The sequence below is a fragment of the Phaenicophaeus curvirostris genome, chromosome 2 (genome assembly GCF_032191515.1).
Source record: "Phaenicophaeus curvirostris isolate KB17595 chromosome 2, BPBGC_Pcur_1.0, whole genome shotgun sequence".
In the NCBI taxonomy this organism is placed as follows: Eukaryota; Metazoa; Chordata; class Aves; order Cuculiformes; family Cuculidae; genus Phaenicophaeus; species Phaenicophaeus curvirostris.
The window spans coordinates 66602636-66617692 of NC_091393.1; the positions used below are offsets into that span (position 1 = coordinate 66602636).

A 15057-nucleotide genomic window follows, 5' to 3' on the forward strand; every position below is an offset into this window, starting at 1 on the left:
AATTCAAACTTATTTTAGAGCAATGGTAACTTTCCTAATAATTCCAGACTATGGTGTTTCATCTGCAGGGAAGCAGCATGAGGTTTACTATATATTTCTAATCCTGAATTGTTCTTTTTTTTTTCATTAACATAATGAAAATTCAACACGCACAAGAGAACTCTAAGAAAATTATGTTCTAACACAATTAAGATTTGTACACTCACAAAGAAAGTTCAGCAGAAGAAATAAAGTCTAAGAACACAGTGCTCTGGGCACCTCTGCGGGAGCCCTTCTGGTTTTTACCATAGCAGTATTCCCTTTTTTGGCTTAAAAATACCTCTTTGTTCTGCCTCTTCTATTAAAAAGACAGCGCACTGTGGCAGATAGTATAAAAATTATTGCTTCTGTGACAAATTACTATCAGGCAGTTCAATCTCTTCTTTCTTTTTAGCTAAAACTATACAGTCATTGCGCAAGAGACGCCGAGGACTGAGATAAGAATATACATAAGTTTTGCACTTGCTTGGGAACTTTATCTTCATTTTCTTATGAAGGGGCTCGACCAGATGCCCTTTGTTCAGTATAGGAGACCTTCATTAGCACCTTGATGCCTGCTGTCATGTATTTCCCACTGCAGACAATGGGATAACTGTCACACAGACTCAAGACCGGCAAAATACACCTCACAATGTTTGAAATAACAGTAATTCTAAGAATTTTAACAGCTTTTAAGATCAAAGAAAAATTAACTAACTCATCAGGAGTTACAACACTGAACATACAATAATCCATTACAGATAGTCATTGAAAGAAAAAGCTAATGGATTCCTAAACTGAAGAGATACTTAATCTTTGCATACATATCTTATTTTGGCTTGGGTCCACATGAAGACTACAAACGCGAAGCATTATCTACTGTTTAAACAGACGACAGTAACATTTATTTGAAGCAAGTTTTCAAGAAGAACAAAGAGAAAATAAGTTGGACTATATTTTAAGATAAAATGGAGATATCGCAGTAATTTTAAATAGCTACTAAGTGTTCGTTTTTCTGTATTTTCTGAAAGATCATTTTGGAGTGCCTGTGCTAAGTGCAAAGCAGCGCATGAGACTAAGTCTGAGCATACACATATACCGATAACTAAAATATAATGTGTTATTGCTCTGGTAAAAGTCTTGCAGTCATCATGGAGTGTCCTGCACAAATGTTTAAATGATGCTTAGAAGAGAAAAGTGAAAAAAAAACCAAGAAAGTTTATTTAGAAAATAAATAGTAAACAACTTCCTGATGCACAAAGCCAAAATGAACCAACATTCCAGTACTAAATATGGAGGCAACTCTACCATGCAATATAAAAGTGAACTCTAAGGTGACTATGATTTTTACGTTTTCTCCACCTGGACCCTCAGAAAAAACCAAAAAATTTAAAAGAAGCAGTTAAACTTAGCTTACTCAATAGCATTTATCAAAGTTTTTAACTGTTCTCACTTTTCATTTAAGAAAATATTTTCATGAAGACTAAACTATTAGAAAAAAAACATGATTTTTTCAGAATATTAATAGTTCCTGACAGTTCAGGTGGCAAGTCTTGAACAAAATACTCAAGAGGAAGTGCACGACAAAAATAAAGACAAATAACAAAAAAACCAAAAAAGACAAAAACAAACAAACAAAAAGACAAAAAACCATTTTCCTGAATGCAGAAGACACTGAACAGTCTGAAAAATCAAAGAACTGATATTCTGCATTTTCTGTGTTACAAGAACAAACAATATATTTTTTTATCCTCAATCTAATTCTCAGATCTTTTGACCTCAGGCTTTCAAACTAATATCTTTCTGGAAATAAAAAAAACCAAACACGACAACAGCTGTAGGAAAAATGAGAAGTAAAATACATTTTTACATCCAGATAAAAGTTATGCTCACTTCCCCCAAAAAAATTCTTATACTGACCTCTTTTATTTTGGTGTACGCTTGACCCTTTGCACTCGCAGCAACAGCTAGAACCTCAGTATCAAAGACGAACTGAACAAAAGCTTTTAGATTGGACCAAAATATTAGCTGTGTGTTGCTCAAAGAGGATATAATTTTCCAAGCCAAATCAAATGCTTCTATGCAGAGAGACTCTGCTGAGTCCAGAAGCTACAAATAAAGAGAATTAAAAAAGCGTTATATTTGACAAAAATTGCCCCCAAAACTATTAATATTGTGCAGTTGTTTTATCTTTTACCTTGGGAACAAGGACTTTCATGCAGTTGAACACAGGTAAAACTTGGTCTGAAGGGAGAATAGTTAAGGCTTCTAATGCAGACTCTAGAATTTTTCTTGCCCTTTCAACTGGAGATAATGACCTTTCTGAAGTTTCTTCATACTCTTGAGCCAGCATTGGAAACGAATTCAAAATGAAACGAAGGCAAATCCACTGGTCGCGAATATAGCATGCAACAATTTTCCCCCATCCTTGAGATGTTTCTTCACATAAGCTGTAAGAACAATATTATTCTTAATAACATACGGTACTAATTTATCCTGCACATTCCTACTCCACTAGGAAGAGCTTAACCCTAGAAACTCACTACACAAGATGCTAAAATTTACACAGGCTTAAAGAAAGACTGGACAAGTTCATGGAAAAGAAATCTACAAATAAAGTTTTTTTCAACACAGAAAAATCAATTCTAGGCTCGGGTAGTCTCATTAGTCAAACACCCAGGAGTGTATTTCATGGAAACATCACTATACGCTGGCTGTGTTTTTTTTGCTAACCAAGAATTTCCATTTTGGCCCTCAGGCTTGTCCTGGGCTTCCCTCCTCCAGCAGTAAATCATTTGCATTTAAAAACTGTCTTGTATACATGCTATGGATTTGTGCAGTGTATATGGTTTTAAGCCAGCATAAGCAATATTCAAAGCTAGCACTGGCTTCACAGTACTAGAGACTAAGCAAAAGAACCTTTGGTTTAGTCAATCATGGCTGCTTTAACATTCCAAAACATGAATGTTAAGACGAAAGAGCAACTGAATGAACAGTCTGTGTTCAATAATTCATTTTTATCTTGGCAAAAAGTTATCAAACAAAAGGAAAAGCCAGCATCTGAATCCCTGCTCCACACCGATCAAGTTTATTCCGGACAATTACTGAAGCTGTAGCACGGACGTACCTACTTTTTTCTTCAATGCAAGATGGTTTCTTTAATACTTCATTGAATTCAGAAAAGGAAATAAATCTCTTTAGAGCATCCACAGAAGGCAGACATTCAAGGTGCACTTCAGGTTTCTGATCCATTATGTCACAAACAGCTCCAAGTGAAGCCATGCTAGCTACTTTCTTAATCTGTTCTTTAAGGTTCAGCTCCTAATTAAAACCAAATCATAAATGAAGAAACATGCACCAATTTGTTCTAATATGACACAGACAACCTACTGACACATTTAATAATACTCCTATTTGTATAATCTCCAACATAAGGGACCGATTCTGCATCCTTCTACTGCCTTTTTTGCCCTGGGCATAATACAGCTTGCTTGGCTGGATCAGTGCAAGATAGAGCTCCCCAGTGAACACTCAGTTTGAAACATAAAATGTTCACTTTGACATTAGTGGAATATGTATGTAATTCACAGAGGCAAAGGAAAAAAAATTAAATCTTGCTCTTTGTTTCTTTAGAAAAGTAAACCTATCAAATCAAATACATACAATCTTTTAAATGTGTTATTATAAAGTGTTCTTGATCAATAATTCAACCTAGAAAATACCAATAACGCCCAACCAATCTTAATTCAAACATCCTCCTTTTACAGAAGATCCTAATATTTCATTATCTTTCGAAAATGTAACTATTCCAGGTATCCTAACTTAATACATAGAACTATGGGACAATGAACGTAACAATGAAAAAGCCAAAGCAATGCTGGGTTCTGGAATTTCTTTTTCTCTTCATGTCCAGCTTGGAAATTCAACAGATCGTTAATACAAAGGGTATTTTCATTTAACAGTAACTGCCTCAGTAAGACTGGTTCATATTTGAGGAAAAAGCTTTTTAATACACATAGTCTACCGTTACAACTAAAGTTTTACTTTAGTCATATAGACTTCCAAAAAATTTAGTAAGAGAAAACAAAAGTACTAAAAACCTTAGCTCTAAATATTTTGCATTAACATTACAATGCCAACTAAAGGCACATGTATGTTAGGGAATACATATACACACACATATTTACACAAAAACTTTTGGTTTATAATATAGTATATATTAGTACATACAGTAAAAGATATTTGCATGTGAGGTTTCATGTGTATATTTACATAATTATTTATATGTAATATAAATGTTATATAGGCATTGCAAATAGAACATTTATTAAATATTTACATTTATATTTACTGTTGTAGATAATGTTAAGTTACCTCTTCACGATTTCTCTCCTTAAGATTACGAATAGATGCATTTGTCAGGGACATAATGAAATTCTTGATAGATGGTATTTTCTTCCAATTGACTTGCAAGCATATATTCATTATTTCTGGAATTAAAGCTAAGTATAGATCACAACGATCCAGATCACCAACCTAAAAATGAGGAAACAAAGGTAAACTGAAGCACTAAGAGAAAGAAACTTAAATGGAAAAGAAAGAAAACTAATAGTCAAAATTGATAGCGGAAGGAAACCAACAGCAATCGTTGCAGTTGAACAAACTTCTATTTAGTTTTGAGGAGTGGGGGTGGTGATTGTGTATAATTTTTAAAAGAACCTGTAAGATTAAAAGATTTAAGTTTCAGGGCTCAGAAGTACGCCTTCTAAGAGAGTGTGAAATACTGAAAGCAGCCTCTGCTTCTGTTAATTGCTAAGTTTACTTAACTTCCCTTCCTGGGCTCAAAGGAAGGCCATGGGAAAAACACCTAAGCCAGCCTGAGTATCAGAAGTAGTGCTGAAATGTAACTCAGTTATCAAATCACAGCACAGCACCCGGTACACAACCCATGGTGCACCTTGCACACCTCTCCCAACTACACTTTATCTCACAGCCATATCGTTGTTTCATGGCTGTTTATTCTCCTCTTGTACTTGCTATCTTTCTCCACGTATCATAAAAATCATCCCTGTATAAAGCCAAGCACTGCAGAAATCACATGAAGAAAGAACTTTACTTTCTTTAGTTCTGAAAGAAAATCTACCTTTGATTTTTCACTTACTTTCAGAAGCTGCTATCCTGATTCTTTAACTTCTGCTTTGACAAAGGACCATTCTTCACATTAATCTTCCATCACGCTCACATTTTGAGGGCTGCCCACTATTGGATGCATTTTCTTTCTTTATATTTCCCCTATAATTTGTACTTTTCGTAGTTTCTGACAAAGTACCTGAGCACCACATGCTTCTCTCCAAACTTCTACCCTTGCAGAAAAACATGCTTCCTTTTCCCCTCCAACTCAGAGGCTTTTTTCACTTTCCCAAGAAGTAAATTTTACCTTTGTTCATTATAATTTCTACACACTTGACCATATAATTTTCTCTGTGAAGCCTAAACTTGTGTTCTTTTCTAAACTCACTCTTCACTAAATAGTTCTCAAAATACCACTTTGCATTTTGTCCATCTCATTACAGCTGCCTCTTCCTTTCCAATCTTTCTGACCCTCTCCCTTCAATCAAATAAATAAGCAAAACGACACCAAATTACGTCTCAATCATTACTTACAGTGCTTAACTCATCTGTAGTAAGCTGTCGGAGAACAAATTCAAGAACGCTCTCCACAGCTGTCATTAGAGATTTCCAGATAAAAAACAACACCTCATCTGCGTGAACAGAAAAAAAAAAAGTATTAACACACAGAAAAACAACTTCCTTAATTAAATCTATATGGTATGATAAATTTCTTAAGTTACAGACTCAAAGTTATACAGTAGTAACTATTCAAATACTAAGAATACCTTAAACCAGCCCGACACCCTTTAGCAGTGCAAGTCATAGGGCTGAAAGAATCAAATCAGATAATATTCTTCACTGAGATTTATCATGAGTTAGTGAACGAAAAACCACATGAAACCACAAGAGCAACACATAATTTTTCAACTTACAATGCACACCTTTGCCCTATTTGCAATCCTCTGCACAAACAGATTACTAATGAACTTACTCTCTAATAGAGAACAAAAGCTTCCATATCCAGCAATTAATTGAACGTGAGAAAAATGCATCCATTTCTAATACGTACAGAAGTGAAAAGTGACTTTTGGTGGGGTTTGGTTTTTTTGACTTTCGAAAGAATTCAGCTTTAGATATAATCTTACAAGACTTCAGTCAAGTAGCTTCCAGGCTTAACATTGTAAACAAAATGCAAAGTTATAACATGAAATACGATCCTTTCATGAAGAAAAGATGAGGCTACAAATATGCATAGCTTTTCACAAATGAAAAGACACAAATTTATTACTCCAGAGAGGTAGGTCACACTGGTAAAAGGTATTTAACTACAAATTTACTTCCATCTGTGCTTCAAGGCTGAGGGCCAAGCTGAAAGCCAAAGTAGTAACATACTGATACAAAAACAGAGTTAAAGTACTCTGCATGACCATCTTGTTCCAAAAATATCAGTCATTAGTTTCACTATTTAGGAGAGTTACTAAGAAGATATATCTGATGTTTCTTCTGGAGTTAGTCCTGAGTTCCACTTCATGTAGCGAAAATATTATGAAATTGAAGACCTTTGAAAGGTAAAAATACAAAGGGAAGTTTGTTTTATGGAAGTTCCAAATCTATATTGTACTTGCTTTCAATGTTCTCTATTAAAATGACTCATTGGACTGCAGTTTTAATGCTTAATTTGTTTAGAACAGTTCAATTATCTCAGATTGCCATCATATTTCAACATAAGTCTTAAATCACTAAAATCTCTTCTGCAATTAAAATCTAGGAATTCTTCAGATAAACATCCCTGGAGGAGTTCAAGGCCAGGCTGTATAGGGCCTTCAGCAGCCTGATCTAGTGGGAGGTGTCCCTACCCATGGCAGGGGGGTTGGAATTAGATGATCTTAAGGTCCCTTTTAACTCAAATCATTCTATCATTCTATGTCGGACAAAATCCAATTCACTACCAGCAGCTCTGAAACACTATCAAAAAATAATTAGCAAAACCCATTTAACATGGTGAAATCTAACAACAGCACAGACAGCAAGACCTACAGAAAAATGCTGCTGATTTCAGCATCCACTTCAGACATGTCCATTAAAGTATTCTTAAATGTTCCCATTAAAGTATTCTTAAGTTAAACACTCCCCAATTGTTATTATTTTTGTTTTACAGGCTTAAATTCCTTTCTTTTTCTCGGACAGGACTTTTCACCTGCTCTTTAACCAACACAGAAACAAAACTTCCATATTTTACTGTATTACTCTTCCCACCCCTCAATGCAGCCAATTCACAGATGCAGAAACAAGATTTATTACTTGGCTCTCCTGTCCAAAAGAAAGAAGCATGAAAACATTGTAGGAATTAATAGATGATAGTAAAGCAATCCTTGTTTAACTTAACACGAAAAGACATAATATTACAAGTTCAATTCTGAAAGCCTCTTGCAAGATACTGACAATCAGCTATACTGGAATACCTAAGGGGTGTTCAAAAGGATGGAGACACTGTGATGCACAGCCTTGCCGTACTTTAAGAACCCTCTTAGCAGAATTCAGCATGCTAAGTCAGGCATCAAAATTCGCAAAGCAGAAGCAATCAGTTACATCTACAGTAGCAAGCACATAAGGAAATGAGGCACACAAGGAAATAATTTACAGAGTTAAATTCTTGATAATAAAAACTTAACATGCACTTTCATGTGTTCTGTACAGTTCTGCCTCAGGTTTGTTCTAGTCTCATGTTGTAAGACTGAATGCATACGGGCAGTTGGGGCACAACTTCCAGTTTAGTTTCATCTGGAGGAATCCAATTCAGCAGTCAAGAGACAATCCCAATACAGGAACTTTAACAGCCTGTATAAATAGTGCCCAATATTCTAGTTGAACAGTTAAAATTCAAAAGAATGTATAAAGCACTTTTTAAAACGAGGGTAAGCATTTACTTCAGGCCTGCATTCAGACATCTTTATGAAATCTGGATGCAGAACCTGAAATATTTTTTTTTTCCACATAAAAGCCTAGACCTGTGGCCCTAGCTATAAAATTTCTCTTATATTCCATATTATAAAAATACTGGAAAAAAAAATCCCCAAAGAATCTGGGGACACAGATAACAAATGCTAAGATCCCTCTTGTTCCAATTCAGCATTCTAATTCATCAAAATAACACTGCAATTTTTCATTTGCTCTCAGGAAAAACAAATACGTCTATTCTGGTTACAAACGGACCAAGTTCTAACAAAAGGAGTAGTAGGGACTCCATAGCTCTTGTTCAGACTCTCCTGAATGATCTGCAAGTTAAAAGTGCTGTATCTGTGAAGGCTAAAAATTACAGTTAGATCAGCAGACTCATGCTTATAAGCGGCACCTCTTCTTGCTTCGAACCAAGGTCAAACTAAAGTAAATCAGTTAAGCACGCCTACTGAAATCATGCCTAATACCATGAAATAGATAGAGGCATCCTGTCTTTTGCAGTCTAAAAGGTGCCAGTTGAAACAAAATTATCTACCAGTCAGCTCAGAAAACTATGCCTGGCAGAATCACTTCATGCAGTCAGGGAAGGCTCTGCCTGAACCTGTGGCAACTAAGCAGGTGAGGCTGGGTTTCTGTGCCAACTTCTTTCTGAAGTGTCTAAATGATTTATGGAATCCATACCATGGCAAAGAATACACCTATGAATATTTGTAACATGTTCACTATCTCCAAATTTTAACTAACTGCTGATCCAGTCCTAATGGATAACACTTGCTTTCTCGGAAGCCTTCCACATTCCCAATTCCCAGTCCTTGGGACACCTTCAGAAAAGTTCCTGTAGAAATGGACCCACAGCTCAGTTTCATTATATATATCCTAGACCATCAACTTTTACATTTACCACTTCCAGGCTAGTATTAATCAACAATATAGCCTTAAAATAGTTAAGTATCTTAGTTTTAGTTAGGCTGTAATTAATAGAAGACACAGTATACTGAAGATATCACTAACCATCTTGTGTATTGGAACATTTTAATGAACGGGTCTGCAATAACTTCAAGAGAAGCTGTAGGCTTTTATCTGTTTTCAGTGTTGGTATGTAAGCATTACTGCCAAGTTTCATCAAGACATCCAGAAGAGGGTTCAAGAAAGCCTCTAGTTCAATCCATTCTATGTTGCTTTTTCCACTACACAAAAACAAAAATTAAAAAGAAAGTCTTCTTCTGAATATCTGACTTAAGTGCTGAAGTCACTTACGGAAATAAACAGGACACGTTTCCAAGTTAGTTAACTATCTTTAGAAATGTTACCCAGTATGCTTGCAGCAACAGTTGGACAAGGTCTAAGGAATGAACAGGCTGACTGAAAGTCTACAGAGGAAAATGGACAACTTCCTGAGTTGATCAGGCTTCTTCTGGATCCTTCATGTATGAGGGGGTTGAAAAGAGAGAGAAGCATAAAATAAGATGTTTCATACTTACCTGCATTTATTCCTCATCTGCTCCACATCTGCAGCCAACAGTATCATTGTAGCGACAAGCTTAGCTTCAAACCAGTCAGGCATAAAGCAATTTTCTCCTGATTAAAGATATTTTAAGGTTTCCACAGTATTTAAAAAATACCTTCATATTATTTTTTAAAACTTTTGGGGTTTTTAACTTAATAAAATAAATTGGTAAATATCAACAAGTAATGCTAAAAAGAATATTACTGGGGTTTTTTGCATTATTTTATCTAGATATAAACAACAACTGCTTTTCCTTTATGCCTCAAAGAGGCTAAGCTCATTTGCCTCTATGCTTAAATAATTTTTAGGCAATGTAGTAGCATATATTATGTGCTAGCTCCCAACTGACTTTTCTATTCCTTTAAAAAATGTATTAGCATATTCAAGTGAAGTTAACCAAGAATATAATTCCACCATGCTTCGTCAGAAGCATCAGCTGTCATTTTGACCAGATAAAAGTTACATGAAGAAATAATATTATTCTGTCTGAAGGAAAAATAAAAAACCTGAAGTTTTGCTTTTTGCCAATCTTTTATGCAAGGACTACATCATCACACTTGTAAAATTGCTTGTTAAATAGTAGTACATAAGCTGGTTTTAGGTGTTTTTTTACTGGTAAATTTTTGCTTTGGAAATTTAGAAAGCAAAACACACTCTGGAGGTAAAATTCAATCAGCTGGACACGGCTGAATTTTTTCTCCACAGATCTGCTCATAAGCCAATATTTGTATGGAACCAGAATATTACAAACATCACTTTTTAGAGATGGAACACAGATTATTGCCCTGAAATTACAGACAGTATAGAGTAAGGACAAAACAAACATTTCAGGAAGGAGAGAAGATCTGTCAAAATTTTTAACAAAACATTTACCTTAGAATATTAATAGAAAAAAACTGCTTGCAACTTTTCTAACTATATCAAAATACATATCAAACAATTTCCCAGGCTTCAGGATGCTTCTGAACCTATTTTCATTAGCAAATTCTGTTCTGGCTTTTATATCTGAGGCCTGTAATACGAACAAAGTGTTTGACTTTTGACATTACATACCTATAGAAAATTTGATACAATTGCAGTGCTTAAGTAGAAAAAAAGTATTCAAAAAGCCAATTTGCCATTCCCTATCTGAAAGTAAATTCTAGACTAGGACTATAATAAGTTAAAACATGGCATTGAAGAAAGAAGTCTGTTCAGAATTTATCTGCATATTTATTCAGAATACAAAGAACCTTTCTTGGTTGTAACATGTGACAAGTCGTCTGCTGCAAGCAGTCCAAGATCAAAAGAACATCACTACGCTGGAAGGTGTGTAATGAGCTACCAAGCTGCGTAACTATATGGCATCTCTCCATAAACATATTCAGTCATTTTGTAAAGTTCTGATAAGAAAGGCTACAGAACCTGTAGCTATTCACATTCCCTCTTGCTTTCCTCTGCCCCTCATGCCAGCAACAGAAGAAATCTAATGACAGGCATCAGTGTAGTCTTAAAATTTAATATTAAGGCTTAACTTCCAACTAACACTGCAGGCCTTTATATCATGATGGAAAACTGGATTTAATAATAATAGAGTTCAATAATAATAATTAATAATAATAAATAATAATTAATAATAATAAAATTCAAACTTAAGAATCATAAATACCACAGATCAGGTAAAATTCAAATAGTTATAATGTAAATAAACAGCTCTTCTGAAGTACAAAGGATTTTTGTAATATTTTCGCTTAAATTATCTTCCAAGTCTTTTTATATTAATAAACATTTAACTTACTTTCAGATGCTGGTGTCTTAAGGTATTCTCCCACAAGACTGCGGACATACTGACATAATGATGTTGTCTCTTGATGTTCAAAATCAGAGGTTACAGACTTTCTGAAGCATCCATCATTCACTTGCAACCATCTGCAAAGCTAAATTAAAACCAGTGTGTTACTATTTAATCATACCTGCCACCTCTGTGCTGACATGACCAGCCTAACAGCACAACAAAAGCACTGTTAAATAAGAGTTGTAACATGAACAAATCCACACGACGACAGGTAGTAACTTTATCTACCCACTTAGCTGACTATTTCCCTCTAATGAACGTCACAAAAGGTTTTTCCAGAGAGTAATTGAGAATAACTCCCAAAAAATTACTAGTACCAATATAAGAAACAAAACCCTAAATGGCTTTTAAAATTAAGCAAGACTACTAAAAACTCCCTTATCTCAGAAGGGCTTCCCACAGCCAATTGCTTTCTAGTGAGAGCTGCATATTTATTACATTTTTAAAAATTTTCATGCCCAAACTCAACAGGAGACAAAGTGCAACATACATAACAAGAAGACATCGTGCAGAAAATCATTTATTGTTATATTTCTGTACAACTAACCAAGGTTATGTCTACATATTCCGTTGGCTCCAGTGTATCCTCTATATAAAATGACTTCTTCCCTGAGGCTTTTTCATAGCACTTTGCATCTTGCAATGATACAAAATATAGATTATCTGGAAATTTAAAATTTACAGTCTCGCCTTACATGATAGGCACATTTTTCCCTTCGATATTACCCTGTTACTCCTGTCAGTGCTGGGTTCATACAAACAACATGCAAATCAGATGTAGCTCTTATACAATTCTTTTGGCCCAAATACTGTCCCATTCAGAGAGTCTCGGGATCCACATTATCTTGGACAGTAATTTCAAAACTAAAAGGGGAAATATGCATCCTACTAGCAGACTAGCCCTGTAAAGATACAACAAACTCAAAAAAAAATAGCGTTCTCTCCCATTAAATGAAATTTTACAACACATAGCTGAGGGGAAATGAGAAGGAAGTAGCAACAAAGGATACATATAATATACAGAAACAGCTGCATACAGAATCTATGCAACAGCAACTTCAGCCAAACATGTTACATCCAGCTGGTATTCTTAATAAAAGTAGACAAGAGAAGCCAAACTTATGGCTCTGTGGATTCCATAAGGTGCCCTGCTTCGCACTCTCCATGAAGTTACCAACCACCCTAGAGGAATGAGCATGGATCCCTGATGGGAGAGATTACACTGTAGTACAGGATAAGCAATAGTGATTTTAGCTCCTATAATATTGGCAAAGGATGCAAAATACAGAAGGAACATACAGAAGTCTTTTGAAGATCCAGTATTCAAGGACCAACAAGTCTGAGTAAGACCTGATTCTGATTTGCAATTCAATATGGTGACACACAACAGCTGCAATATGAACTCTAGGGAACAGCAAACTGGGGCACACAAGCTCTGGAGTTCATAAAAACCTCTGCCTCAAGAAAGAGCTTTCTTATGAAGAACTGAGAATTTCTGCACAAAGACAGAACTCCTATTTTTCTCCCTGCCCACCTCACCTTACTTTCAATCACTAAGAATTCTTCAGCTTGGAATCTGCTAAATAATTTATTTAGGGTTAGCATTAATCCCTCTATAGAATTAAAAAAACAAAACAAAACAAAACACAGCTTTCAAGTGAAATATGAATTCGTCAGGATTCCACAACCAGAAACTCCACAAAGTACCAATACAAAAGTAGCTAACTATTTAGACATTAAATTAGCTATAATAAATCATGCATTTGTACAGATAATAAAAAATGTCTAATGAACGTAAAACCAGCTTCAGTTCTCACCTCCATCCATAACATCGTATCTCTCCGTAGGGACTCCTCTGGTCTAAGGGACTGAAGAAAGCTTGAGATTTCTGAGAGAGACACTTTCTCCTGAAGAAAATAATCAATCATTGACAACATATAACATTTGTGTTTTGACTCAAGAAGTTTCCTGTCATCTGGCAAAAGTTTCAGGAAAAGAAATTGACTTTCTCCTCTTCCCGACAGACACACTTCTATGTCTTTTGGACCAACTTATCTTTACCAAGAAACACAATTTAGTTTTCCCAAGTATTAAAATCTTTCTGTAAGTTAATGAATTACTAGAAGAATAATGCTACTCACTCATGTTATCTTTTAAATGAATGTACATAAAAGAGTAAAAGTCTTCAATATCTACTGTTTCTATACTTCCAAAAGGAAATTCCACTCAGACAAGTTTATAACCATAACACATAACACAGAAGACAGTCTACTCATCTAGAAAATAAGCATCTTCTAAGACAACCAAAACTTGAATACTTTGACTACTGAATAATTAAGGTCTTGCTATTTCAACATTAACGGTAGTTTTAGAATTCTGGTATTATGAATACTTTTATTCTCTTAGATATTTAAGAATCATCCATTTAGTTTTCATCTGTTAAAAGCTGAGCTCTTACAGTGGATATTATGAGAGGATACTATTCCATAACTTCTGTATGAAACCCCAACAAAACAACTAATAAAAGGTTAATGAAAAATACATCTTCTGAAAACCAAAGTAAACATGGGCATATCCATACCTATATATAACATTTTTTTTAATAGTCAACAATAATTAAAAAAACCCACAAATCCAGCAAATCGGCTATCCCCTATTGTATTTAGCAGCTTTTGATTCCTGTTTACCCTGTAAAAGTGTTAGCATATTTCTATTACACCAGGAAGAAAAAAAGAACTAACTCACCACAGCTGTCAAATGCATAGCTGTCTGAAGAAGATAGCACTGAGCAGCACCACGCAACAAAATCTGATGTGTAATCATAGTACACTGGAGGACATCTCTGAAAAGAAGAAAAATAGCACTGCAGAAAACACATCTAGGAAATTCAAATATTTTCACGTATTTGTTAGTTACTAACCATTTACAATATATTGGATTGTATTTAACAAGCCAATTCTAAGTATAACACAACTGCCTGAGCAGACAGCACACAATCTGAAACCTAGACTACTGCTTTATGTGCTTTCAAAAACCGATATTAAAACTCGGATAAGCATATACCTAGGGAGATAAAAAGCACAGGGGCAGGGCAGCAAAACAAAACTAAACCTAAAGGAACAATCGCCACGATCACATCAGTTCAAACTTATAATTTAATATTTGCATTTCTATTTCTAATAAATATAGAAATAAAACACATCTGCCATAAAATTCTCACTCTAGCACAAAACTGAGAGAAACCTCCAATGATCTTTGATCAGCAGAGGTGTGACTGACTTTTTTTGGTAAATTACTTTTATCCAATATCCCTTCAACCATCAGTAAAATTTTATTTGAAAGCTAGCATTTTATGAAACTGGAATAATTACTGATTCTTAGTGGTTGTAGGAAGTGAAAGCAGACACTTAAGAAACATAGTGTGAGTAAGGAATTCAATATGCATGCCAAGAACTTTCGCCTAGCCTTTTATTTACAAGTCTTTCACTTTGTGGGTTGTTCCCATACAGCCTCAGCTGCCACTGAACAAGGTTTTAAAGTAGAAGAAAAGGAAGAAGTCTGATATTCATCAGTTAGGGAGTATGGAAGAACAGGAAAAAATTATGCCAAAAGACAAGCAATGACAAAT

General features: G+C 35.0%; 1 protein-coding gene across 2 annotated transcripts in view; it reads right to left on the reverse strand.

The window, feature by feature from the left end:
• TARBP1 (TAR (HIV-1) RNA binding protein 1) overlaps positions 1 to 15057 on the reverse strand; it is a 39091-nt gene that overhangs the window by 15415 nt on the left and 8619 nt on the right. For both annotated transcript variants that reach the window (XM_069852332.1, XM_069852333.1), the window contains exons 8-17: positions 14175 to 14271; positions 13247 to 13336; positions 11373 to 11511; positions 9570 to 9666; positions 9100 to 9275; positions 5683 to 5780; positions 4393 to 4554; positions 3146 to 3339; positions 2216 to 2468; positions 1939 to 2127 (exon numbers count right to left, since the gene is read on the reverse strand). In XM_069852332.1, coding sequence (XP_069708433.1) covers positions 1939 to 2127; positions 2216 to 2468; positions 3146 to 3339; positions 4393 to 4554; positions 5683 to 5780; positions 9100 to 9275; positions 9570 to 9666; positions 11373 to 11511; positions 13247 to 13336; positions 14175 to 14271 — 1495 coding nt within the window. The remainder of the gene's footprint in view (positions 1 to 1938; positions 2128 to 2215; positions 2469 to 3145; positions 3340 to 4392; positions 4555 to 5682; positions 5781 to 9099; positions 9276 to 9569; positions 9667 to 11372; positions 11512 to 13246; positions 13337 to 14174; positions 14272 to 15057) is intronic.